At 29.8% G+C, this 25,210-nt stretch overlaps 2 protein-coding genes and 1 long non-coding RNA gene across 3 annotated transcripts in view; 1 reads left to right on the top strand and 2 right to left on the bottom strand.

Annotated features, from left to right (window-relative positions):
* LOC134830249 (rho guanine nucleotide exchange factor 17) overlaps positions 1 to 25,210 on the top strand; it is a 27,824-nt gene extending 2,614 nt beyond the window's left edge. The window contains exons 2-17 of the mRNA XM_063844067.1: positions 4,752 to 6,832; positions 6,888 to 7,479; positions 16,628 to 16,720; positions 17,277 to 17,459; positions 17,524 to 17,714; positions 17,774 to 17,945; positions 18,012 to 18,187; positions 19,313 to 19,404; positions 22,028 to 22,127; positions 22,190 to 22,312; positions 22,374 to 22,617; positions 22,733 to 22,836; positions 22,918 to 23,563; positions 23,622 to 23,743; positions 24,462 to 24,676; positions 24,735 to 25,210. Coding sequence (XP_063700137.1) covers positions 4,758 to 6,832; positions 6,888 to 7,479; positions 16,628 to 16,720; positions 17,277 to 17,459; positions 17,524 to 17,714; positions 17,774 to 17,945; positions 18,012 to 18,187; positions 19,313 to 19,404; positions 22,028 to 22,127; positions 22,190 to 22,312; positions 22,374 to 22,617; positions 22,733 to 22,836; positions 22,918 to 23,563; positions 23,622 to 23,743; positions 24,462 to 24,676; positions 24,735 to 24,979 — 5,373 coding nt within the window. The 5' untranslated portion in view covers positions 4,752 to 4,757 and the 3' untranslated portion in view covers positions 24,980 to 25,210. The remainder of the gene's footprint in view (positions 1 to 4,751; positions 6,833 to 6,887; positions 7,480 to 16,627; positions 16,721 to 17,276; positions 17,460 to 17,523; positions 17,715 to 17,773; positions 17,946 to 18,011; positions 18,188 to 19,312; positions 19,405 to 22,027; positions 22,128 to 22,189; positions 22,313 to 22,373; positions 22,618 to 22,732; positions 22,837 to 22,917; positions 23,564 to 23,621; positions 23,744 to 24,461; positions 24,677 to 24,734) is intronic.
* LOC134832118 (uncharacterized) lies at positions 604 to 1,024 on the bottom strand. Its single transcript, XR_010162064.1, has 2 exons — positions 946 to 1,024; positions 604 to 867 (listed from the first exon to the last, which is right to left on the bottom strand). It is a non-coding gene; the product is annotated as an uncharacterized LOC134832118 (long non-coding RNA).
* LOC134831187 (uncharacterized) lies at positions 18,987 to 20,966 on the bottom strand. The gene is made up of 3 exons (XM_063845242.1): positions 20,387 to 20,966; positions 20,031 to 20,321; positions 18,987 to 19,976 (listed from the first exon to the last, which is right to left on the bottom strand). The coding sequence occupies exons 1-3, from the start codon at positions 20,915 to 20,917 to the stop codon at positions 19,503 to 19,505; spliced, it is 1,296 nt and encodes a 431-aa protein (XP_063701312.1). The 5' UTR covers positions 20,918 to 20,966; the 3' UTR covers positions 18,987 to 19,502.

Here is a 25,210-nt window from a genome sequence, read left to right as displayed (position 1 = left end):
TTGGAATGCGATTAACCTCTGCTGCCTCCGCCTCCTCCTCCGCGACCTCCAGAAAACGCTCCTCCACGTGCCGAAGATCCACTTTTCATCGCAGCTTGAGATGCTTTTTCAGCTTTTCCTCCATTTTTACCGTACTGTGGAAAAAGATGAGGTCCCAAAATTTGGGGATTTTCTGGTTTGGCGATTTTTTTGCCTTTTGGTTCGTAGCGACATCCGAAATTTTTGTCAACTACAGACCCAAGGGGGCATTTTCCATTGCGATCGGGACTCGAGACACATTTGTATTCTTCACGTCCTACAAAGGCCTTTCGATAGTTCGAGGGACATGCCTTGGAGTAACAAGCAAGAGTTGAATCGACGAGCAAGTACATGAGAAGAAGAGAAAGAATGCACTTGAATCGCTTCATTTTGAGTATTTATTTGTAAAAAGAGACCTTTCTAGTTTACAGACCGGTTAATACTGATCAACTTTACAACGAAACTGAATGAACGAGAAAGACCGAGAGACGACGAATGAAGTAGAAATGGAAGAAAGTACGATAGTAGTTGAAGAAATTCCTGTTTCGTAGCATAAAATTGGATCATAAAAGAAAGAAAGAGAGATAAGATCTTCAGTTCATGCACAAACAAACAAATGCCTTTATTGTATACAAAGAATCTCCCTTTTAATGGTGAGCAGTGTTATGATGACACTTGTTGGTAGCTGCCTTAAAAGTTGTTCCTGCAGGACATTCGCCATGCACGGGACGCGAAACGACACAGTCATTTTCGTGATGATCGAAGCCAGTTGGGCAAGTGTGATGATCTCCAAAAGCCATGAGGACCATGGAGAAAATCAAAGCGAAGATGTAGAAGAATTTCATGTTTCTAAAAACATACAAACAAAATTTTATGATGGCATTAAAAAGAATTTCGGGAACAAGTCGTAAAAAAATATTTATTTACCTGCTAGATGAGAGATGCTTTAATGTTTACAAATATCACAATAATGAGCGTTTTGATTGAGTAACGACGCTTTTTATGGAGACTTAGAAGAGTAATGATCGTACATGGAGTCTATGGAGAGCATGTGATTGATAAGATTTTTAAGGTTCATTGAAGCAAAAGGAACGAACAAGTTGAATGGAATGGAAAGAATCAATTCGATTCATAAGGATATTTGGTACTATAGGAAAAAATTGATTTAATAGAAATTTTTTAAAATTAACAGTTTTTAATTTTACAGGGAAAAATTTTGCATTACTGAAAATTTAGAGATTTTAAACATATCAAAATACAAATAGAATGATCAAGCAAATTCAATCGAAACTCCTAACGAAAAAGGTTTACAGATTTTTCATCATGAGAAAAGTTTTCCTGATTTCAAGAAGCTGAGCGAACAGAAGAAGAACATAAATGCATATAATAAATGAAGTTGGAAAAAATTACAGAATACATTTATTCAGCTGAATTGGATCATGAGCAAAGCAAAATACTGAAACTTTGAAAATGAGAAGCAAACTTTATTTAGAGCTTTATTTTGTTAAGTGCAAAATCTTAAGTAAACCCAATTTCTGTGAAGTGTCGATATGAAAAATTGTTACATTAAATTGGACATAAAATTGTAAATGGCCTGCTTCAAAACACATTCACTATTAACAGAAATAGGAACAACTACACACGATCAACTAGAAAACAACATAAATATCACATTGACAACCCATTTAGATTACTTTGCGATTTTTTACTTTGTACAAATGACCTTTGACAAAAAAGCATAAATACTTTCCTATTGAAAAATTTAAGAAATTGGTCAAATTAATATGCATCGAAGAAAGTGACGTTTTCAACTAGAAAACAACATAAATATCACATTGACAACCCATTTGAACTTTGATCTCTAATCACAATGATTTGACAGAAGATGTTAAGCTTTCCTATTTTTTTTTAAGAAATTGGTCAAATTAAAATGCATACAAAAAGCCAATTTAAGAGTTGTTTTGGAGTTACTTTAAAGTCTCAATTTCAAAGCACATCAAAACTTGGAAGAATATGAACCGGATAACAAAGAATTGAATCAATTAAAAAGACAAAAAAAATTCACTTATTCAATGCAATATATACGAAGAGCTTTGATGTGATCTTAAAAGAGCAAGAAACAATAATAACAGGTGTTGCAATTTTTTATTGATATTTATTAAATTTTTCAAATATTTTTAAGATTAACATAAATTATGTTTTTTTACGTAAATTTGCTAAAAAAAAATTTAAAAGACTTAAATTTGAGAAATTACAAAAAATATTCTGACACCTGTTCAATATTTTTTTTCTCTGTTTTCATGATTTTTTTGAACTTGCTCAATATGACATTGTCCTCTCAATATTTTCAATCCCTTTGCTTTTTTGCGACTGACATGAAAGTTCACGTCGCTTATCGCATCACCTAGACACATTTCGGCTAATCTACATGTCAAATAAGTATAATGACTTTATTTGTTATTATGACATAAAATTCCCAATTTCGCCTATCAATTCGCAAAAAAAGTTAAACATTTTTTATGGAGGTCTAACGCCATCAATTCTTTGTCATCGCAGCAATTTCTTTTGATCTGCATTCCACGCAACGGCGGGCGCCATGTCACCTCTTACACGCGTTACGGCCTTCAGTGCTAAAAATATGCCAGCAAATGGTGTGTTTGTATTTGTCCAAAAAGAAAAATAAAGAAGAAGAAAAACTTTTCCTGATCTATTTTAGTTTTTCACGCAAAAATTCCGCGTAACGCGAAGAGGAGTAGACATCAATTGGCAATTCATTTCCAGTGAACGAACGTCGCGTTCGACGACAACAAAGTGTCAAAACACAACAAATTTTCCAGCTGTGCCGTAAATACATTGATCGCATTATTATTATTTTTTTAAGACGAAGCGTGAGTCGAGATAAAATAAAATTTATAACGATGGCGCCTTCATTAATTAATAAAGAATAACAAACTGAACGATGTTACCTGATACACAGCTCGCCATTTGTCTTTCGCCAAAGCATCACGCCCGCTGGAGAGCAAAAATAAATTACGGACATTAATTTTCTTCTTCTTTATTTTTTTTTTGTTCAATCCTACCGCTTCCTGAGAAATTCGCATAAATGTCGATTGATGATTCATTGTTCGACATCTAAAGAAAATCCAACGCCGAGAATTTCCTTTCATTTTATTTTATTTTGCGATTTTATGCTATGAAACATCTGTCCCCGTGTCATCTTGTCACATTTTATTTTTAACCCTTTTCTCGTTCACTATTCGACTCGGCAATAAAACACAAAATTTTCATTCAGATGTTTTTTGATTGATTTCGCGTGCTCTTGATCTACTAATGAAAATTCACTATAGGTACAATTCGACAACCGCTTTTTTAATGACAGACAGGAAAAATCATATTTTATGAGCTTGAGCAAGGTCACCAAACGAATTTTATGCATTTGACGAGTGATTTTTCGTGATGCGATGTGTCGTTTCGACGAAAATTTTTTTTGATTGATTGCCATAAAAATACGGTTCATTGCCAGAAATTAATATTTTTGTTCCTTCTTCGATGTTTTTTTTTTGTATACGCCGCTAATGCAGTTTCACAATTAAAAATTGCTCAATTCTAATGGACGAGGAGGCGGCAAGGCGAGCGATTTGTTTGTTTTGAGTGGCATTTCATAAAACAAATTGATGAGCTTTTTGATCAGAGGTTGTCTAAAGGAAAAAAAAATAAGAAATCTTTGAAAATTTTAACAAAATTAATTTAAAAAGATTTTTTTTAATATTTTTTTTAATTTAATTTTTTTTTTAAAAAAATTTTTTTTTTTTTGAAATTACTTAAAATAAAAAAAAAAAAAAATATTTAATTTTATTTCTAATTTTTATTTAAATTTTTATTAATTTTTTTATTTAATTTAATTTTTTTTAATTAAAATTATTATTATTTTTTTTAAATAAAAAATTAATTTTTTAAAAAAACTCAATAAATTTACTTAAATACTTCTAAAATTTTTATTTTTTATTTTTATTTAATTTAATTTTAATTCTTTTAATTTTTTAATTAAATTAAATTAATTATTTAAATTAAAATTAAATTAATTATTTAAATTAAAATTAAATTAATTATATTAATTAATTAAATAATAATAATATTTTTTTTAAAGTAAAAATAAATAATTTTTTTTAGTAAATTTTTGTAAAAAGCGCTCAAATCAATAAATTGAAACAAAAGTCTTTTTTCAGAAAAGAAACATGCAACAAATCGATCCTTATCTGTTATTACACTTTTGAATTATTTTTCGTCGACGGCGGCATCAAATTCGTCGATCATCATTTCAAAATCAAATCAAATAAAATCAAAGTCCCTTTGCTGCTTGTGTGTATCTGTCTAGTTGGCGATAGTTGGCCATGGTCATAATCCAGATGATTTGTTTATTAATGTAAATAAATATAGATAGATGTCTAGCGGGCGCGTTTACACGAAATCTTACATGAAACTACACAGAAAAAAAGTTGAGAGGAAAATTTTTCTTTGTGCAAAAATGTGTACACGTACGTATTAGAGTGAAGATCAGTCAAAAATAGATTTATTTATTTTGTTTTAGTTTTTTTTTCTCGTTCTGCTTGTATGATTACACAACAGAACGCTCGTCGTCGATGAATGAATGCCGCAAGACTTTGATAATTTTTCAACCGAATCAGATGATTTTTCAAGGGAAAACTTTAATCTTTATTTTTTTTCTTTTTCAGAATTTAATGATGGAACGTCGTCGTACGTTGGACAAATTGCATCGTTTGGGATTCGGAAAACGTTCAGCATCAACAGAAGTTAAGCCTTCATCGAAAGCTGAAAAGTTGCGTGAACTCACAGAATTACTAAAAGGCTCACGAGGGTCTTCTTCATCATCATCAACGCCTGTTCCAACAAATTCTGCCATTCCTGCTCCTCCTCCTTTACCTCCGCCATTACCTCCTCCAGTGCCTTTACGAAATAAGAGAAAATCAAAAACTTTCCTCTTACGATCGCAGCAATCCACAGACAGCGAACACTCTGAATCGATTTCGTCACTTCCGCCAATCGATTCTGAACCCCTAATTAGCGTAAGTAGTCCCGCCTTGGAAATGCACAGTTCTGGAACGATTTCTCCGAATAGTATACCTTCGCCAATCGTTGGATCTCCTCCCGATACGAAACAACAAACGCTTCGCCCGAATTCGAGTACATCGAATTTGGAAGCTGCTCGAAGTAAAAACGAGTTGTATGACCCGAATGCGAGTAAAAGCACAAATTACTTAGATGACGAGGATTTCTTGACGAAACTAACAAGACCTGAAGCTCGTCAAATCATCGGATCGTATACGCAATCAACAATTCCCTTTAGAAGCGCGTCATTTTCTCAAGCAGACTATCAGGCTTACAAATATCGCAAAGATGCGAAAAGTTCCTTAGATTTAGAAAATGCGAAAAAATCTATCGATAAAAGTACCGACACAAACCGATATCCGGAAAAGTCAGAACTGAACTTAAGTTTAGGCGAAAATGGAAGATTAACAGAAAATGTTCCTCACTTAGAGGTTGAAGTTGCTACAGATGCTCTTGAAGCAGGATCAAAGCGGAATTCTGACATAGAAACTATCGTAGAAGATCACGAAGAAACCCAAGTCGAATCAAAGCCAAAAGATCTGAAGATTGTACAAGCTTCTGAAGTTGAACTCGAACCTCTGATGGAAGAAGAAGCTCCTCTTACGCCAACCATGAAGTCAGAAGAACAAAAAGCTAACACATGTGTAATTCCAATTCCAGTTTATGATACCGTAGTTAAGGAATGGAGCACAACAAGTCCCTCAGAACAATGGATAGGCGAACAAGAACTTCAAAAAATTGAACATCCTGAACTTACCAAAGGAATGTCTATTGAAAGTAAATGTTGTGAGATTGAAAGCGATAACATTCTCGACGTTTGTCAAAACCCAGAAGGAAAGATCGAGGATCATATAGAGAGCTTTGATACAAAAGAATCCGTCAAAGATCCTTTGGAAATTTCCGAATCTTCAAAACCTGAAGTTGTCAAGGAAGATGAACTTGTTGAACTGAGAAACTCAATACCTGATTTAGGTCAAGTTGAGGTTAGAAAACGTCACAGTAACAATGATGGAAACTATCAAGTAAGTGATAGTGGTCCAAACTCCCCTCTTCTCTCTCCAACTGAAGAGAAACGTCGAATTGATAAATCAAAACGTCGCAAGGGAATCTACATTCAATGGCCTGCGATAGAAAATGCTCAAGAAGCAAGTTTTGATAGTTCTACATCGAATGCTGGAGATGCGACACCTCCATGGCAATGTAGCATCACCCCTGAAGTATTTGAAACGGGAGAACTTGAATCAGATTTAAATAAAATTAAAATCATCAACGAATTAGAGAAGGATTCTTCTTCAGCAAAAGAAACCTTGCAAGTTCCTGAAGGTCAGGAAAGTCAACCAAAAAATGAGGCTTCAGATTCAAATCCTTCAGGAAATGTTCAACGAGGTAGTTTAACTTATCAAAGCTCGGATGAACGTGATGATTCATTATTGTCTACGCATCCTTTGAGACAATTCAAGAACCTGTTCATTCGAGGAGATTCAGTGTCAGATAATGAATGTGATCGTTCCCATGAACGTACGAGCGCAAGTCCTGCGCCTCATTCAGGCGATGCTGATTTGAAACGTTACTCAAAAAGACCTTTAAGAGGACCTTATGGGCAAATGTTGGAAGCTGAAATGAAAAAACCTTCTCCTAAAGTTCATTACGAAGAACTTTTGGAAGAACTCAATCGAAAAGTTGAAAGGTAAGTTTAAAATTTTTTCAATCGAAATTTTTTTAAATGAAAAATTTCCTTTCAGTTTAACTCCAATGCGTTCAAGAGGCGTCAGTAGTCTCTCTTTCGACGAAAGCATCCCTCAAGGTCAAAGTAAAATGAAAAATCGCAAATCCAATACTCTACTTCCGGTTCCTTCTCATACACGCACTGCCTCGAGCCCATCGCAACTATTAGAAATTACCCAAAGAAGTCCGTCGCCAATTCCGCATACGCGAACGGATTCTACCGCGGAAAAGCCTTCCACGAAAAAGCTTTCTTTGGATTGCCATCACGCGAATTTAGAAACAGGAAATAAGCCGAAACGTGCTTCGTCTGACACCACAGATAAACATTCGAAACGAAGCTCTTCCAGTGCCAGCGATAAATCCGACAAACATGGTCGTTATTCTAGTCGAACGCCATCCGAACGTAGTTTCATTTTGCACACGCCCGAAACTCCCAAAGGTCCCGTTCCAAGTCCGGAGCTACTTGCTGAACTGCTGAAAGGTTCAAGCGAGAAACTCACGACGGAACAACATCAACGCAGTAGTCGAGGCGCCAACGCACAAAATAATCAACCACCTGCATCGGGAGACTATGGATGCGATTTGCCGCCGGCGATCGTAAAATGTTTGGTAAGTAATTTTTTTTTATTTCTTCAAGGTTTCCTTTTTTCACAATTCATTGACTCGACTGTCGAATGTCTTTCGTCGATCTTTAAAAGTATATTTACAAAAAAAAATTGCAACATCCCGCAAAAAATTACGGGTCGACACGAAATATAAATATACACAGAACAGCAGCAAACAATGTATTCCGTGAAAAATAACAATAATTAATTTACAATGCAAGAGGAAAATTATTGCTTCATTATAAATTTCAATGTTTTGCTCTTTCATGGAATTTTTAAGTGCATTTCGTGTCAATTTCGATTAAAAAAAACTTTCAGACCTTGAAGTTTTCCGAAAATTTTAAATTTTTTAACTAAAACGCACAAAAAAGTAAACCAGATGTGACGATAATTAAGACTTTTCACGGTTCCGTCGCTGCGAAAGAGTAACGTGTGTCATTAAAGAAGGCAGATGTCGAGTGTGAAAAATTCGCGAAATAAAAAAAAACAAATCGCCAGGCGTCTCCATTCATGTTTTTGTTTACATGTGTTACGTTTTTTATCGCTACAATCTGCTAATCTCTACTATTACTCTAATAATAATACGATTATAATTTACATTCACACACATGCAACGTAGAAAAGTCAGAGCGAACCAGATGATAAACATATGCGAGGCGATGCATGTCTGTTCTTATGATTTCGTGTTCGAATGGAAATTTAAACTCTTGTCTTTATTATGATTATGAAAATGTTGTAAACAAAAAAAATTTTTGAGATATGAAATTTTCTTAAGATTAAAGCTTGAGCGTATTTTCAATTCAACCTGAAAAATTTTTTGAATCAATTCCTGAATTAATTTAATTATTTAAATATTTTCTTTTATTTTTATCAAATTATTTTTTTAAATGAAATTATTTTTTTTAATTAAAATATTTTTGAATTAAATTAATTTTTTTTGTTTGTTTTTTTTATTTTATTTTTTTTTATTTCAATGTGTTTAAAAAAAATCTAATTTTTTATTTTATATTAGTCAAATTAATTTTTTTAAATCATTTTTTTTATTAAAATGTTTTTTAAACTAAATTATTATTTTTTATTTTATTTTTTTTAATTAATTTTTTTTATTTGGTTTTTTTTATTTCAATGTGTTTAAAAAAATCTAATTTTTATTTTATTTAAATCAAATTAATTTTTTTATTTATTTTATTTTTTATATTTAATTTTATTTTTTTTTGTTTTATTTTATTTTATTTTTTTTTTAAATTAAAATAATTTTTTGAGCCGAATTTTTTTTATTTATTTTTTTTTAATGTTTTCATTTTTTTATTATTATTTTATTATTTATTTTTATTTTTTTTATTTCAATCTGTTTAAAAATTAATTAATTTTTTATTTTATTTTGATCAAATTAATTTTTTTATTAAAATTTTTTTAAAATTAAATTATTTTTTATCATTTTATTTTAATCAAATTATTTTTATTATTTTTAATGAAATTGAAATAAATTAATTAATTTATTATTTTTTTTATTACATTACATTTTCAAAAAATGTTCAAAAAAATTTTTTTTCTTACTTTGGTTGAAAACTTAAGCTAAACTTGACTTAATACAACAAAAATTGAATAATGATGGAAAAATTAAAACTTAAAGGACCAATAAACAGACAGATGTTCAAAGTGTTGTGAATTTTCAAACAAAAAATGCCTTTCAAACCTCTCTGCTTACACTCAACGTTAAATTTTCTGGAAAAACAACAGCATGCTGTCCACACAAACAACCACAATTCGAATCAGCTTCTGTCACGTGCTCAACGAATCTTCGACACAAATCTCGAAGAGATTTTCAAATCTCACAAGTTTCGGGAAACGCGCATGCTCGAAATTTCCACGCTGGAAATCGTTGTTTGTTTAAATGTGTGAAAATATATTTTTTGTATTTTTGCGAGGAAGCGCATCAACTAGTTGCTCGTCTTAACTGAATCGTGTAACAAGTGGAAAAAATTCGCTCTCCTAAAAAATTTCTCTATTAAATATAAACAATTTTTCTTCTAATACTATTTTGTGTGTACTACAGCAGAAATATTTTTCACACACGGAAGATATTAAAAAAAAAATTGAAATCTGAATCATTCAAATTAAAAATAAGAAAAATTTCTAAGAAAACGAAATACAAAAAAAAAAGTGAAGAAAGTTTGTTGATGAAGCACAACAATAAATAATATCACGTTGAATTAATGACGTCAACGATACCGAACAAGAAGGTAAAGTGCGTTTGTCGTGGGATGTCCCCTTCTGCGTTGTCTCAGGTGTTTTGCCTCTCCGCCAAGACATACTTCAGCGAATTGTTTACTTTGCCCCGAAAAAAAAGAAGAAGTCCATTGTTGATTTAAGCGAACCATTTCTCCGGAAAAATGCGCGCAAAATTCTTCCGTTACAGGATGCCGACGCCACGTCATTGTGTAATTAAATTTAAGCACAATCCCGTTCTCAGAACTCTGTCGTAACGTAATTTAAAGAGGATTACTTGTTTTTTTTCCCTTGCAGTCTGTTGTGTAACGAGGACTCGTCGTTATATATGAAGTTGTGACAAATCTGAAACGCAATCAAATACCGTCAAGGACATCGCCATTCAAGTATGCTGTCTTTGTTGACGCAAAGTGTAAATAAATAAGGGATTAAGGTCACGTCTTTCCTCGAATTTCCTTGAAAATCAACGAATTTTCGCATCTTTTTCTTATTCTTATGTATTAAAGAGTCATATTCGATTTCTTGTACTTTTCTCTGCGCCCACTTGTTGTTGCTTTATTAGGTAGCTGGTAGAATAAATAGGACGTAAATAACGCAAGGAGCAAATTATGTGGGAGGGAATGACCTACTTTTCCGTGCTTTTGAACGGCGACGATGTTTACTTTACCGAGAAACAGTCTCGGAAGTGGAAGAAGAATCTTGTTGAAATGGAAAATTTCGATGATGAAGTCAAATGTTAAGTTGAAGGACGTGTTTGTAACAATTTGAACAAGATTTCTCAAGATAAAGTTTCGTTACTTTGGTAGTTTCCAAAGAAAAGTCCTGTGGCTTGAAAGAAGATGAATTTTACATTTCAAAGAATTTAACATTTTAAGTTCTTTGAAATGTAAAATTTATCCACAAAACTTTTCTTTGGAAATTTTTGAAACCTTATTTTGGGAAATCTTGTTCAAACAGGACGTATTTTAAGTCCTTCAACTTAACATTTGACTTCATCAACGAAATTTTCCATTTCAGTAAAGATTTTTCTTCCATTTCCTTGCAAAATAAACATGACTTTTTTCCATCGTCGCCGTTTAAAAGCATGGAAAAGTAGGTCATTTGACTTAAAAGTTGTAAGGTCCTCTTAGATTTTCGAGTTTTTGCTTTTAAGCTTTAAATTTTTTTATAAAAGCTTAAAAGCGAAAGTCTTAAAATTTGACAAATTTCACAATTTTCGATAAAATCTGAATTTTTCATAAATTGTGAAGCAAATTTGTTTCATCTTTGATCGAAAATATGATTCTAAATCGATCTAGAATCAAATTTTCGATCAAAAATGAAACAAATTTGCTTCAATATCGCTTCATATTTCAGATTTTATCGAAAATTGTGAATTCTGTCAAAATTTAAGACTTTCGCTCTTAAGTGTTGAAGAAGTAATTTCAAGCTTTAAAGTTGAAATTCGAAAATCTAAGGAAAAAAATTATTTCAAGGATGTTCAGATTCTTACCCAAAGAGTTAATTCAGTTTCCACGAAGTTAAATTCATCTATTTTTGAACCATAGAAACCATTTTAAAAGCAATAAAAGGGGTTCACGAACGATTTGTTGCACAACTTCTTTCCAAACTTTTTCTATTGATTCCCATTCAAAATTAAACTTTAGAGCTTTCGAGGAATTTCCTCAAAAAAATTTCAAATCTTCTTGCAGCTCGTTCGGTGAATCATCAACAAAAATTGCCTTGAACTAAAGATATAAACATTACAAATTATTTGCACATAGTACACAGCTGTGCGAGAGAAAATTAAAAAAGTTCGCCAGTACCCAAAACAAAAACAATTACAATAACAAGTGTGAAGTAATTATAATTACAAGACAACCCGAGTGTGTTTTGATCGTAAAATAATTTTTGTGCTACATGAAAAACGTGTGTTTCGAATTAGTTTGCATTAAACCGACTTTTATAACAAAAACACAAATAACAACAAAAATATAAAAAAAAATTAAAAATTGAACATATGGCAAAATAAAGGGCGTTTGTTGCAAAAACAAAACAAAAATATTTCGGACAAGAAATGCCTTTTAGTGGAAGTTTGTGTTCCGATTCCGAAGATGATCCCGCAAGTAATTGCAACAAAAGTAACTCAGATTCGACACCAACAACATTTACCAGTCAAATTATAGGAAATTGCGAATTTGTAAGTATTTTAACTTTTGTTATGAACAAATTTTAGAGTGCAAAGGTATGGAGGTCAGTGACATGCGGTTAGAGAAACCTACCTCAAAGATATTGATTTTTAGTTAAATGATGTCATTAAAAAGGTAGAAAAGAGAATTTATAAATAAATAAGACAAATGAGTGCAAGGGATGGTTCGTTACGGAATTAAGTATTAATGTTGGGTCATCAATTTAAAGTTGTGAGATTATTGAAAATGTTTCGATCGTATGAGGATTTGAAGTGTTTTTAATGGAATTTGTTAAAAAAAAAATTAAATAAAAAAATAATTTAATGAAAAGAAGAAATTATTTTAAAAGATTTTCTATTTTTTTTTAATTCTTAAATAATTAAATTATTTTTTTTTCACTTAATTATTTTTTTTTTTGAAAAATTTTTAAAAAAATAATATTCTAATTCATAAAAAAAAAATATTTTTAATTTAAATAATTTTATTTTTTTTATAATTAATTAAAAATATAAAAAAATAAAAATAAATATTAAAAATTAAAAAAAAATTAAAAATAAAATTTAAAAAAAAATTTAGAAATTTAATTTAAAAATTAAAATTTAATTAAAAAAAATTTTTAACAATAAAAATAATTTTTTATTTAATATAATAATTATTATTATTTAATATTTTTATTCTAAAAATGGACAAAAATATTTAAATTCTTAAGAAAAAAATAATTTATTGAAAAATACAAGAAAAAATGTTCTAATTCTAATTTTTTTAAAATCATTTTTTACACATTTTATTGAAAATTTATTATTTTAGTTAATAAAAATATTAAAATTTAAAAATTTAATAAAAAAAAAAAAATCTATAATTTTTAATTTTTTAATAAAAACGATTTAATGCAAAAAATAAAAATAATATTTAGATTTTAAATTTAAATTAAATTAATATGAAATTTTTTTATTTTTTTTTTATTAATAAATAAAAAATTAGTTTCAAAATTTATGAAAATTTTAATTAAAATTCATTTAAATTTAAAATAATAATTTTATTCTAAAAATGAATAAAAATTATTGAATTTGTGTAAAATATTAATTAATTAAAAATTTAAGTTTTGGGTACTTTTTAGAACAGAAAATGTCGAAATTACATTTTTAGACGAATATTTTCTTTTTTTTTAATATTTTTTGAAAATGTTATTAAAAATTTTCTATAATACTCTGAGATTCGAAAATTTTTAGTAAAATTGTAAAGTCAACAAATATTGTTTAGCTGTCAAAATATTGAAAATCAATCGAAACCAATTTATCAAGTGGCTTTCTTGTCAATTAAAACCACTTTCATTAAAATGTCGTCACGCAAAAATTACCTTTTCATTACGCGAACAATAAAACGGAAACCACACAAAATTACTTCACATGTGTCATAATCAACATTTTCATCTCATTTTTGTCTCGCGTCAAACAACTCCGAAAATTCGTCATGAAAATTGTCGAAGCCGAAAGTGAGAATAAATAATTAATTGACGTGTCAATCTTAATCCGCGCGAAACATCACGAGCACACACGATACACAAATAAATTGCTTGCTTGGTCGCCTCTTAAAGTCACGTTATTTATCACTGTTTTATTTATTTACAATTTGGCGCCATGCAGAATTTTCCCCCCGTATAGTAAGTCGCGTTTTGTAGACAAAAATAAATGATAATCAAACCAGATGCTTCTGTGGGTGGGTGTTTGATACCTGTTTACACACTCTCTCTCTCTTTTTCTCTCGTGCTCCCTGTAAAATTAATGAACATTGGAGCCTAAAATGTTTTTTTTACAAAAGTTTTCCAATTATTATTGAAATTTATCTCTTTTCACTCGTTCTGCGTGTGTTATTTTTTCACATGTTTTACGCGTGTGTGAGTGCTTGTTGTTCGATAATCATGTCGATTTGGTATTTGCTTCTGGCATTGAAATTCTATTTTGTCTAAATAAACAAGAAGCATACGACACACGTTGATACACATGAAAAAATGAGAATTATGTGGATTGCGAAATCGAGTTTCAATTCGATTTGCTAAGCAACCACTTCCGTCTCAAGAAATGTCCAAAGGGGAGAAGATTTAAAAAAGAAGTAAGTCAATAAATAAAGGGAAAAAAACAAAATCTTAAAATTATTTTCGATCGTTTGGGATGAAAAAAAAATTAAAAAGTCGTTGAAAAATGAATTTTTAATTAAAGCGCATTTTTAACGTAAAATTTTTATTTTTTTTTTTAATTAAATTTATTTTTTTTTTAAATTTTGTATTTAATTTTTTTTTATCATCCCTAAAAATCAGAAAAAAAATTTTTTTTTCAATTTTTTGACTTCTATGAACTTGAAAATTAATAAAATGAAGTTATGTGCATCGGGACAAAACTTTTAAATGTGCATTGGGTTGACTTTTCCGAATGTACATTGAGTCATTAAATTTAACTAAAATGTATAAAATAAGAAAAATAAAAAAAAAATATCAAAAATATGCTTTTATGAAAAAATTCACGAAGCGAAAAATAAATAAAAATTCTTTAAAATTTGAGAAATTTAAAAAACTATTTATTTATTTATTAATTAATTAATTAATTATTTTTTTAATTAATTAATTTATTAATTATTAATTTAGAAAATTATAAAAATTTTAAAATTATTGGATTTGAATATTTTTTTCTGATCCTCAAATTTTAAAGGATTTTCATATTTTTTAACTTTTTATTGAATTTTTTAAATATTTTTTATTAGCAAAAAGCAGATTTTTGAATTTTTTTTTTATTTCATATATTTTAGTTAAATTTAACGACCCAATGCATATTCTAAAATGTTGACCCAATGCACATTCTGAAAATTTGTCCTAATGCAAAATTTAAAATTTTTATTTTTTTTAACGATATGTTAAAGACAGACAAAAATAAAATGAAAAAATCATTCTTCAACTCAAATTCTTTGAAATGCTTTTGAAAAAAAAATAATTCTTGCTAAATAAATAAAATAAATGAATAAAATTTCTCGAATCATTCAATCATATTCATCAATATTCCTCATGAATGAAACTCCTCGTAAAAATTTTTAACAAAAACGAACCAATTCCAAGAAATTAAGTCATTCGAGAATTTTCTCGTAAATCCTCTTAAATTATTGTCATCTAAATTTGTTGACATTTATTGGGACCGCCTGCGAATTTGTCGAGAGTCCTAACGAAAAATGAACAAAACAACGAATTTCCTTGCAACAATGAATCACGCTGCGTTGTAATAAATTAATATCATCGCGTGTCGGTTTTTCGACAATCATTTTTTTTTCTTCTTTATTAAATTATCGTCGTCGTCTTCTTTTTTTTATTGAAGGCATATGAAGAATTTTTTACGCACACGAGACCAAAACGTAAATCATCGGAATCTTTTAAGTCGCTCATGTGCCATTTCTGCATACGTTTTTCCATATGCATTAGAAGAACGTGTCGGAAGTTATGACAAGCAAGGTCATCAATCTTTTGACAGAAGAGAATGCGATTGGAGCGAAAATTAGTTTAGTTTACGTTTGAACTTACGATGTGGCGTGGCAAGACGAAGAAAGACGATGAACTCGAACGAAAATATGTGGGACGGAAGGAAAAATTGAAAGGTAGAAAGGTCATTTTTCACATGTTTCTGAAGCTGTACAAGTGAAAATATTTGGCAGTCGATGATTTTTTTTTACGTTTTTTAAAGTAAAAAAAAATCTGAAAAAATTAAAAATAAAAAAAATGTTAAAAAAAATTTAAAAAGTAAAAAAAAATAAAATTAAAAAAGAGGATTTTGGGTGAAATTTTTTTGACAAAATTTTTTTCGCTTACATTGTGCGCTGACTCGAGCAGATAATTTTTCTTTTTGAAACATATGCTCGGAGACGCATCGTTCTCGAGTTATAAGGTCACAACAGATTTTTTAGAGCAAACTTAATATAAATTTTGTAAAAATTAAAAAAAAGTATAAAAAATAAATTAATAAATTAATTTAAAAAATAAAAAAAAAATTTAAAGTAAAAAAATTTCATCTAAATTAAAAAATATCACATTTTAAGCAAAATTTCTGATTTTAAGTGAATTTCCTTTCATTTAATTAAATTTCACTCAACCTAAAATTTCCTTTTCATCAATTTCCCTCTTTAAACTGCAAATATCCATTCACTCAGCACTAATTTAAAATCAATTTTTTCTTTGAAAATAAATCTAATTTCACTTCATGTTGTCGATATGTCTCTTAAAGCACTTTGTCACAATAAAAAAATCAAAGGAATTTTCACACGTGCTGCTTTTTCATTGTGTGCAGCAGCACCGATGACGAGGGTACCTTTCATCTTTCCTTTTTTACGCAACGATTTTATTGTGAAATATTTTATCTCTGAAAAAAATCAAAGGAATGCGAGAAACTTCGTTTTTCACTGCAAAATTACATAAGCGACACCCCAGCAACGGATGCCATGGCAGAAAATGCGGTCAAAGGAGAGGAAAAATTTATCGCTGAGGATGACGTTATGGAAATTTTTAGAATTTATCTCGAAGTGTTTCGTATCTTCTCGATATTTGACAATGATGGTTTATTGACCGTTAATGAATTTACGCGAAAATACGTTTATTTTACGTTCATAGACGAAATTCGATATTTCACGTGCAGGATGTTGCTGCGTGGGTTTCGAGAAATTTAATTGGCAGAGAATATTGGATCAAAGGATTTTTTTTAAAGTTTTATTTTTTTTTTATTTTAGAACGTTTCTGATGCTGATCAAAGAATTCACGTTGTGATAGAACTATATCATACCGAGCAGAATTATGTTGAATCGTTACAAACGATAGTTATGGTAAGAAATTTAAAATAATTTTGAAATTTAATTTAATAATAATTTTTTTTTAATAATTTTTTTTTTTGTAATAAATTTTTATTATTATTTTTTTTTATTAATTTAATTATTTATTTATTAATTTAAAAAAATATATTTTTATTTATTAAATTTTTTTAAATAATTTTTTTAAATTAGTTAATTTAATTTTTTTATGAATTTAAATTTATAAATTTATTAAATGTATTGAATTTTTAAAATATTTTATTTTTAACTTTAATTAGGTAATTATTTTTTTTAATAAAATAAAAAAAATATAATTTTATAAAAATAATAAGATTTAATTTTTTTTATTAATATTTTTTAATATTTAAATTAAAATTAATTAAAAATACTTGACTTTAAAAAATTAATTAAAATAAAAAAAAATAATATTAAAATTATTTTTAAAGATTTTATTTATTTAATTTAATTTTTTATATATTTATTTTACTTTAATTTTTCATTAATTTTATTGTTTATTAATTTTAAAATAAAAATTAATAAAATATTTAATTAAATAAAAAAATAATTTTAGAAATACATGAACCCCTTAAAATCGCCCGAAAATTCCGGAATTATCGATGCCAATTTAGTAGACGAGATATTTTTCATGATACCCTCTATTCTAAAAATACACGAGCGCTTCCTTGACGAATTAAAATGTCGCTTTGAAACGTGGGATCCCATGCAAAAAGTTGGCGATGCATTTATTGAAGTCGTGAGTTTTTACAAATTTCTTCACTTAACAAAATTTAATCAATATTTTTTCCAACCTTCAACAGTTTTCTGATCCTTCGATATTGGAAACCTACACTTCGTTCATCAATAACTCACCGAAAGCGAAAAATGCAATACGAACCGCTTGCTCACAACGGCCTCAATTCGCTCGATTTTTGGCAGCGAATGCACGCGAACACAAACGTAAGCTAACGTTGGATCATCTTCTCATCACGCCAGTACAAAAATTTCCATGGTAAGTTTTTACCTTTACTTCGATAAGAAATTTCACTAAAAATTATTTTTTTCCCAAAGGTATGAATTAATTTTCGCAAGACTGATAAAACATACGGATCTGGAGCATCCAGATCAGAAATCGCTTCAAGAAGCGTCAAAGCTCGTCCATAATATTCTTCTTCATATAAATTGTATGGAGAAAGAGGCGCTGGAAAATGGACATCGTGAAGCGACATTGAAGGATTTAGAGGTTAGTTTTTATTTTTTTGACCGAATTTGAACTTTTGAACTCATAAAATGGATTTTTTAACCGCAGAGTGTGATAGAAGGCATCAATGACTTGGTAACGCCTGATCGTGCATTCTTGTTGTTTGATTTAGTGACGATGCCATTTGGTCAAGCGACGCGTAAGGAACGTGGATTCTTTCTATTTAGCGATTTGTTGGTGATAACGAGCATCAAGAGACGCAGCGGAACTATCAGGAAGCCTGTGTAAGTAATTTTTTTTACTTTTTTTTAAAAACAATTTGAATTTTCGAAAATTAATTTCGAAACTTTTCGAAAATTTGTATGAAATTTATTAATTATTCGAAAATTATTCATAGAACATATTTAATTTTCGAAAATCGTTTCATTAAATTTTGGATATGAGATCGAATTGCGAAAATTTGTTCTTTAAACCCACAAAAATGATCGAAGATTATTAAAAAAAAAATTAAATCAGAATCTCAAGTTTTCGAAAACTGTTTGTTTGTATCAGAAAATTAATTTCGAAAATTTGTAAGAAATTTATTAAATATTCGAGAATCATTTATTGAAATTTTTTAATTATCGAATAGTGTTCCGTGATATTCTCAAATTTACGAATTATCCGAAATTTTCAAAGATTATTGAAAAAAAAAATAAATGCGAATCTCAAATATTCGAAAACTGGTTGCAAAATTTTCGAAAATTATTCTTTGAGCGTTTCGAATTTTCGAAAATTGTTTCATAAACTTCTCATATTTTACGAAAATTAGTTCGAAAGTCTTTCGAAATTACCAAAATTGATAAACAAATTTTGGAATCTCCTGAAAATTGTTTCATTAGCTTCTCATATTCTCGTTTAATTGAATAACGGTCTTCCGTAAAACACACAAAATCCTATTAAAATCCTAAAACCTAACAAAACTGTCAGCAAAGTAAAATTTATGACCAACGACAACCTCATATGGTACATGTAACTAAATTACTCTGTAAACAAATTTAAGCAACAAATGGTTTTTTAACCTATTTTCCATTGTTTCGAACAATATCTGCCTTTCAACATTTTTTTTTTTGCACTAAAATATCCGCCTTTTATCTGTATAAAATACCAATTAAAACAGTAACAAAGTCTGTCGTCGCATCCCTCACTCTCTCTCGTTTTCCTATAAATATCCGACAAAATTGCCTAGCGAACTAAATTAAATTGGAGCAATGTAGGAGATGGATGCTATTGATTTTTATTATGTAATTTCCTCTGTTTCGCTCCCTGTTTGTTGTTGTTGTTGTTTGATCATTTTAAAATAGATTTCCCGTACTTGACATTTTATTACAATTTTCCTCTTCTTCTTTTTTTATTTTATTTTATTACAGAAGTTGTCCGGTTAGCGTTGCCATTACTTTAGACACGCACAAATATAAGCTACTGACTAAAATAGCACTTGACGACTTGGAAATTGTGAAATGTGAGTAAATATTTATTTTTTTTTAAATACTTTTTTTTCCTTACAGCGAACAAACTGCTTATCTATAAAGCGAAGTCATATAAAACTTTTAGATACAGTTAAGCTGCCATTTTCTGAAAACGTCCCAAAATTCCGCGTACTTTATTCTCAACGGCGCCCCATTCCATGAGACCCAAACGACTAAAGCGCTCGAGTTGAGCCTTCAAAAAGGCAGAATTTTCCTTCAAAAGTGTCACGCCAATGCTCTTGAACTCCTTGTTGACTCCATCGTTATGCAAGGAAGGAATGATCGCTGGAACGATTTTCTTGTCTGTCGATCTCAAATAAGGAGCAGCAGTGAGAGTAAAGATAACTTCGAGAGCTCCCTTTTTCAACAGCTCCAATTGTAACTCAAGTAACGAAGGTTTATGACCTTTGAAGCCAAGGGTTGTTAAAACAACATCAAGCGAATCATGATAAGCGTACACAAGGTCATTACGATGCGTTTCAAGGACATCGGCGTTTACGGAAGTTGTGAGGAAATAGATTAAATCTATTACGGGGGAGCCCACGAAGCAGTTTTGATAATCGACCTGAAATTTTTTAATGAGTCAAAATGATTTTTGGATGAAAAAAGCAAAACTTACAAAAGCACAATCGATTAATTGCCCATTTTTGCCATACTTGAAGAGAATGTTAGACGTATAAAAGTCACCATGATTCAAAACTTGGAAGCAATTTTTGTCATTGTAAACCTCAATAGCTTTTTTCGTCAGATTTGCGGGTAAACTTCTCAATTTCGCCAATAATGAAGCATCAATGCCCAAATCTCGCCCATGTTCAACGACATAATCGAACGCTTCGGTGAAATAATGAAGTTTACTTTGGTAATCTTGATGGAATGTTCCCTTATCGAATTTGGCCAATGCTTCAGGTGACTGTAATAGAAATCTCTTATCAATGAGCACGTATTGATAAAGTTTGATTGCATAACGCCACGTACCTTTTGCAAGATGACGGCGCTCGCGGCATGCATAAAAGCCAACTTCTCAAGCGCAAATTTCGCTTGATCAAAATTCAATCCTAACGAAGTTGATTCCGTGCAATATCCGGTCTCCGTTAAATCCTCGAGGAACAAAACTTCCGTCGGTGACGTGATTGAATGAATCAGCGCTGGGCCAAAGTCTAATCTCACAGCGAATTTTGCAAGTAATTCTTTCAATGAAGGCAGGACTACTTTGTACATCAAAGTTTCCTTTTCAAAAGCATCGCTCGTTTCAAATTCCTCGATCAGTGTTCCCTTCAAGGGTTTGACCTTGGCGATTACTTTGAAAACATCCTGTTTCGCCGTAGAAGAGGAAAAATTGATGTAAACTCGATTCAGCTCAGATCGTGTCACGTGACCTCGAATATGACTCGCAGGTTCGACCGTGTAGGATTTTACTTGAACATCTTGCGCCAAATGCAACTCGAGTAAGCCTTTGAGGGCGAGTGAATTGACGAATTTTGTGCCGTCTCCGTTTTGAATGGGCATTGCTGACTTTTCGATTGAACTGCACGAAGATAACTGAAGAGTTATTGAATGTTGAATAAATTTGTCGGAATTGACGGCGCGAATGATAAGTTAATCTATAGTGCACATAATGATAAAGATTCGGGCGTTTTTTGTGTTATTTTTTTCTGAATTATTTTAATATCGCGATAATTATGGGACACAATAATAAAGATTGCGATGATTTGGTGATATTGCCGTTGATAAGGGAATGATGTCACTTGACAATGACGACTTTGATGACTTGGTGATTTTTTTACGCGAAATACGTTAAATTTTTTTTCATAAAATAATTTTTATTAAATGTCGAAAAAATTTGAAAGAAATTTTTTTATAATTGAAACATCAAAAAAACTGAAAATTTCGTACAAAATTGTAAAAAAAATTGAACAAAACAAATCTAAAATTTCTTAAAAATATTTAAAAAGATTTAAATTTTAACAAATAATTAATCTCTTATCAAAATCATAAAAAAAAAAATATCTTTCATAGAATTTTTGACTAAAATTTTTTATATTTGGGTTTAAAATATTTAAAAATAAAATTTACTAAATTTTTTTATATTTGGGTTTCAAATATTTAAAAATAAAATTTTATTTTTTTTTTTAATTTTTCTAAATAATTTTAATAATTTTAATTTACACAATATTGAAGAAATTTATTTATAATTTTTTTCCTAAAATTAAGGTCTAAAAATTAAAATCTTGCAGTTAAATTTTCAAAAACTGAAAACCTTAAATAAAATTTTTGAAATAAATTCAAAAAAAATAAAAAAAAAATTTAACGAAAAAAATTACAATTTATATTTTTATTTTAGACTCAAATTTTTATTTTTTGGTTAATTTGATTTTTTTTAAATTTTTTAAAATTAATTTTAATTATTTTAATTTTAAATTAATTAATTTTATTAGCAATATTGAAAAAACTTATTTATTTTTTTACTATAATTTTAAGGTTTGAAAATTAAAACCCTACAAATAAATTATCAGAAAATGGCAACTTTTGTTCGAAAATGTCGAAAATATCAAAAATTTCTTTAAATAAAAAATTTTTTAAATATTTTTCTGACAAATTTTTTTTTTTAAATTTTAGCTAAAGATGAAAACGTTCGCCGTATCATGAAAGAAATCGAGCAATTAACGGAAGACTGTAACAAATTGCAACAAATATCCGAACTCACAGTCAGTTTACGGTAAGAAATCTCCTATTTTCTTTTTAAAAAAAATCATTAAAAATCATTTTTCATATCATTAGATGCCCACATCAAGTCTTGGAAGACACAATTCGTGACTTGCAACGTGAAATTCAACGCCAATTAAACGATCGCCAATCCAATGACTCGCAATTGAGTCAACTTGAGTTAACATTGAACTCTCCGTAAGTATTTTTTTCGCTTTTATTTCAAGTAAAATCTTAAATTTTTTATTTTTCTTCGTAGAACGGGTGCTCAAACGATGACTGTGGTATTTTCCAAGCCGGAAAAACGAACGCAATGGGAAGAATCGTTCACGGAGGCGAAACAAAAGCTCGCAACGAGTGTCGAAAAGCATCCCACGCCGGAATTCATCTCTTCTGTGCCAATCAGGAAGACAAGAGCTGGTCTCCAATTCACATGTGCTTCGCCAACGCTCGGCGGGCAAAAAGACGTTTGGGTTTGCAATAGCGACGGATATGTCGGACAGGTTTGTTTTTCAATTTTTCATGAATTTTTATGATTTTTTGTCAATAACTGCAAGAAAGTGCACCAAAAAACGTGTTTAGAATCGAATTTAACAACGAAATTCATCACTTTTTCAGGTTTGTGTGTTAAGTTTACTACCAGAGCCTACAGTGACAAGTTGCAATGGTGTTTGCAATTCTAGAATATTGTGTGTCGCATCTGTGCCAGCTAGTATAGAAAAGTAATAATCAGCTTTTTTACCATTTTTTCTCATTTTTTTCCTTAAAATTCAATTTTTGATTAATTTTTTTGAATTTTTTAGTCAAAGAAATAGTCATCATAGTACGTCGAGTCCCGCTGTTAGCATATCTCTCGACGATTCGACGCCCCAAACGCAGCAAAACACCAAAAACCCACAAAATAAAGTCGATGAAGACGACGACAGTAGCAACGTTCGTCTCGAGTCATCCTCCTCGAGTGACGATTCCGAAGGAGAAACGCCATCTTGTGATAAATCTGTCGCTGCGACGCCTCCATCAGCGCCATCTGTCGTCGAAACGCCAATTTTAGTGCCGCAACATCAACAGCAAGACTCGCTGGGCTCCAATACGGGCGACGACACGGAAAATAATCACAATCAGAGCACAATGTGGCTCGGAACGGAAGATGGATGCATTCACGTGTACAATTGCACCGACAATATTCGCATCAAAAAGAACAAAATTAAGATTCAACATGTTTCTGCTGTTTATTCGATTCTCTATTTGGACAACAGAGTCTTTGTGTCGCTCGCCAATGGAGATATTTTGGTTTATACGCGCGACATGAACGGATGGAATACGCAATCGCCGCTGCATATCTCCGTTGGGACAGTTACGGAGCCTGTGACGAAGTTACTTAATGTCTTGGGGAAGCTTTGGTGCTCGATACAGGGAATTATTAAGATTTTGAATACGAGTTCGTTGCAGGTTGGTTTGAAATTTTTATCTTTTTGGAATGAAATTTTGATTTTTTTAATTATTTTAGGTTGAAAATCAAATCCAAATTTCGAATGAGTCGAAGCCGATTACGAACATGGCAGCTTTGAGTAATTGTGTGTGGGTTTCCATACAAAATTCAGCTCACATCAAGTGTTTCCATTCCACAAGGTAAGAATTTTTATAATAATTTTGACATTTTTTATAGATTTTCATACAATTTTATAATTATTTTAATTAAAATTCTATTAATTTCTATTATTTTGAACTGTAGAAATAATTTTTTTCGTTAATATATGTTCAAAAATTGAAATTATGAGCTTGAAATAAAAAATTTTAAAAAATAATAAATAAATCATACTCCTTTAATTTTTTTATTTGATTTAAAATAATAAAAATAATTTTTAAAAATTCTAAAAAAATTATTAAAAAAATTAATTTTAAAAAATTGGAGATGGAAATTCATTTTTTAATTTTCTGTAAATTTTTTGATTTAATAAAAAAAATTAATTAATTAAAAAATAAAATTAAAATAAATAATTATAATTATTTTAAATTAGGTAAATTAAATTAATTAATCAAAATAATAAAATAAAATAAAATTTTAATTACTTAACATAATAAAATAAAATAAAATTTGAATTAAAAATATTTAATAAAAAATTTCAACAAATTATATTTAATTTAAATTAAAAAAAAAATAATTAATAATTTAATTTTTTTAATAAAAATTAGTTAAAAAAATAAAAAAAACTTTTTTTTAAAGAAATTAAAAAATTTTTCCAATTCAATTAAATTAAATTGAGCACGAAAAATAATAAAATTCCAAAATTTTGCTTTTTGAAATTTTGAAATACATATTAATCCAAAAATATCTTTGAAATTTCAGTTACGAACTCCTTTTCGAAGTAAATCTCGCGCCATCCGTCAACAAAATGCTCTCCAATTGCGACGACATCATCCGACAACACAAAGCGGCATGTCTCCGCGTTACCTCGTTACTCGCTTGCAAAGACTTGATATGGGTTGGCACGAGTGCTGGCGTATTACTTACCATCCCAGCGCAAGGATTGACTCAAGGATCAGCTATTCCTCCAGTAACTGGTAAAAAAATCTCTTAAATTAACTCAAAACCATTTTTAATTTAAAATTTTTATTTTAGGCATTCCACACGGGCACACAGGCCACGTGCGTTTCCTCACAACTGTCGAAACGAGCACCCAAAGTGACGAAAAACCCAATCGCTTATCGATTCACGGCAAAAACAAGCCAGAAATGTACGGAAAGACGCTCGTTATTTCGGGCGGCGATGGTTACGAGGACTTCCGAAGCAGCGGCAACAACACAATGAGCGAAATTGCGGGACGAGAAGACAGCACGAATCATCTTCTTTTGTGGGAAGTCTGAAAAAATAACTAAATAAAAATGGAATTGACAAAAAAAAATATTTTTAAGAAAAATCCTTTCACCTTTGTGGACCAGATGTTGACCATCAGGAGTTATTTACTTAAAAAAAATATTTAAATGAAAAATTTGCCTTGATGTAATTTTACAAAAAAAAAAAGATGTGTCATATTTTAAGAAAAAAAAAGTTAAAAATGCCCATAAGCCATATTTACTTAAGAAAATTTTGGAAAA

This window comes from Culicoides brevitarsis, chromosome 1 (genome assembly GCF_036172545.1).
Source record: "Culicoides brevitarsis isolate CSIRO-B50_1 chromosome 1, AGI_CSIRO_Cbre_v1, whole genome shotgun sequence".
Classification (NCBI taxonomy): Eukaryota; Metazoa; Arthropoda; class Insecta; order Diptera; family Ceratopogonidae; genus Culicoides; species Culicoides brevitarsis.
The sequence above is the reverse complement of the archived record's forward strand: the minus strand, read 5'-3'. Positions and strand labels throughout refer to the sequence as shown.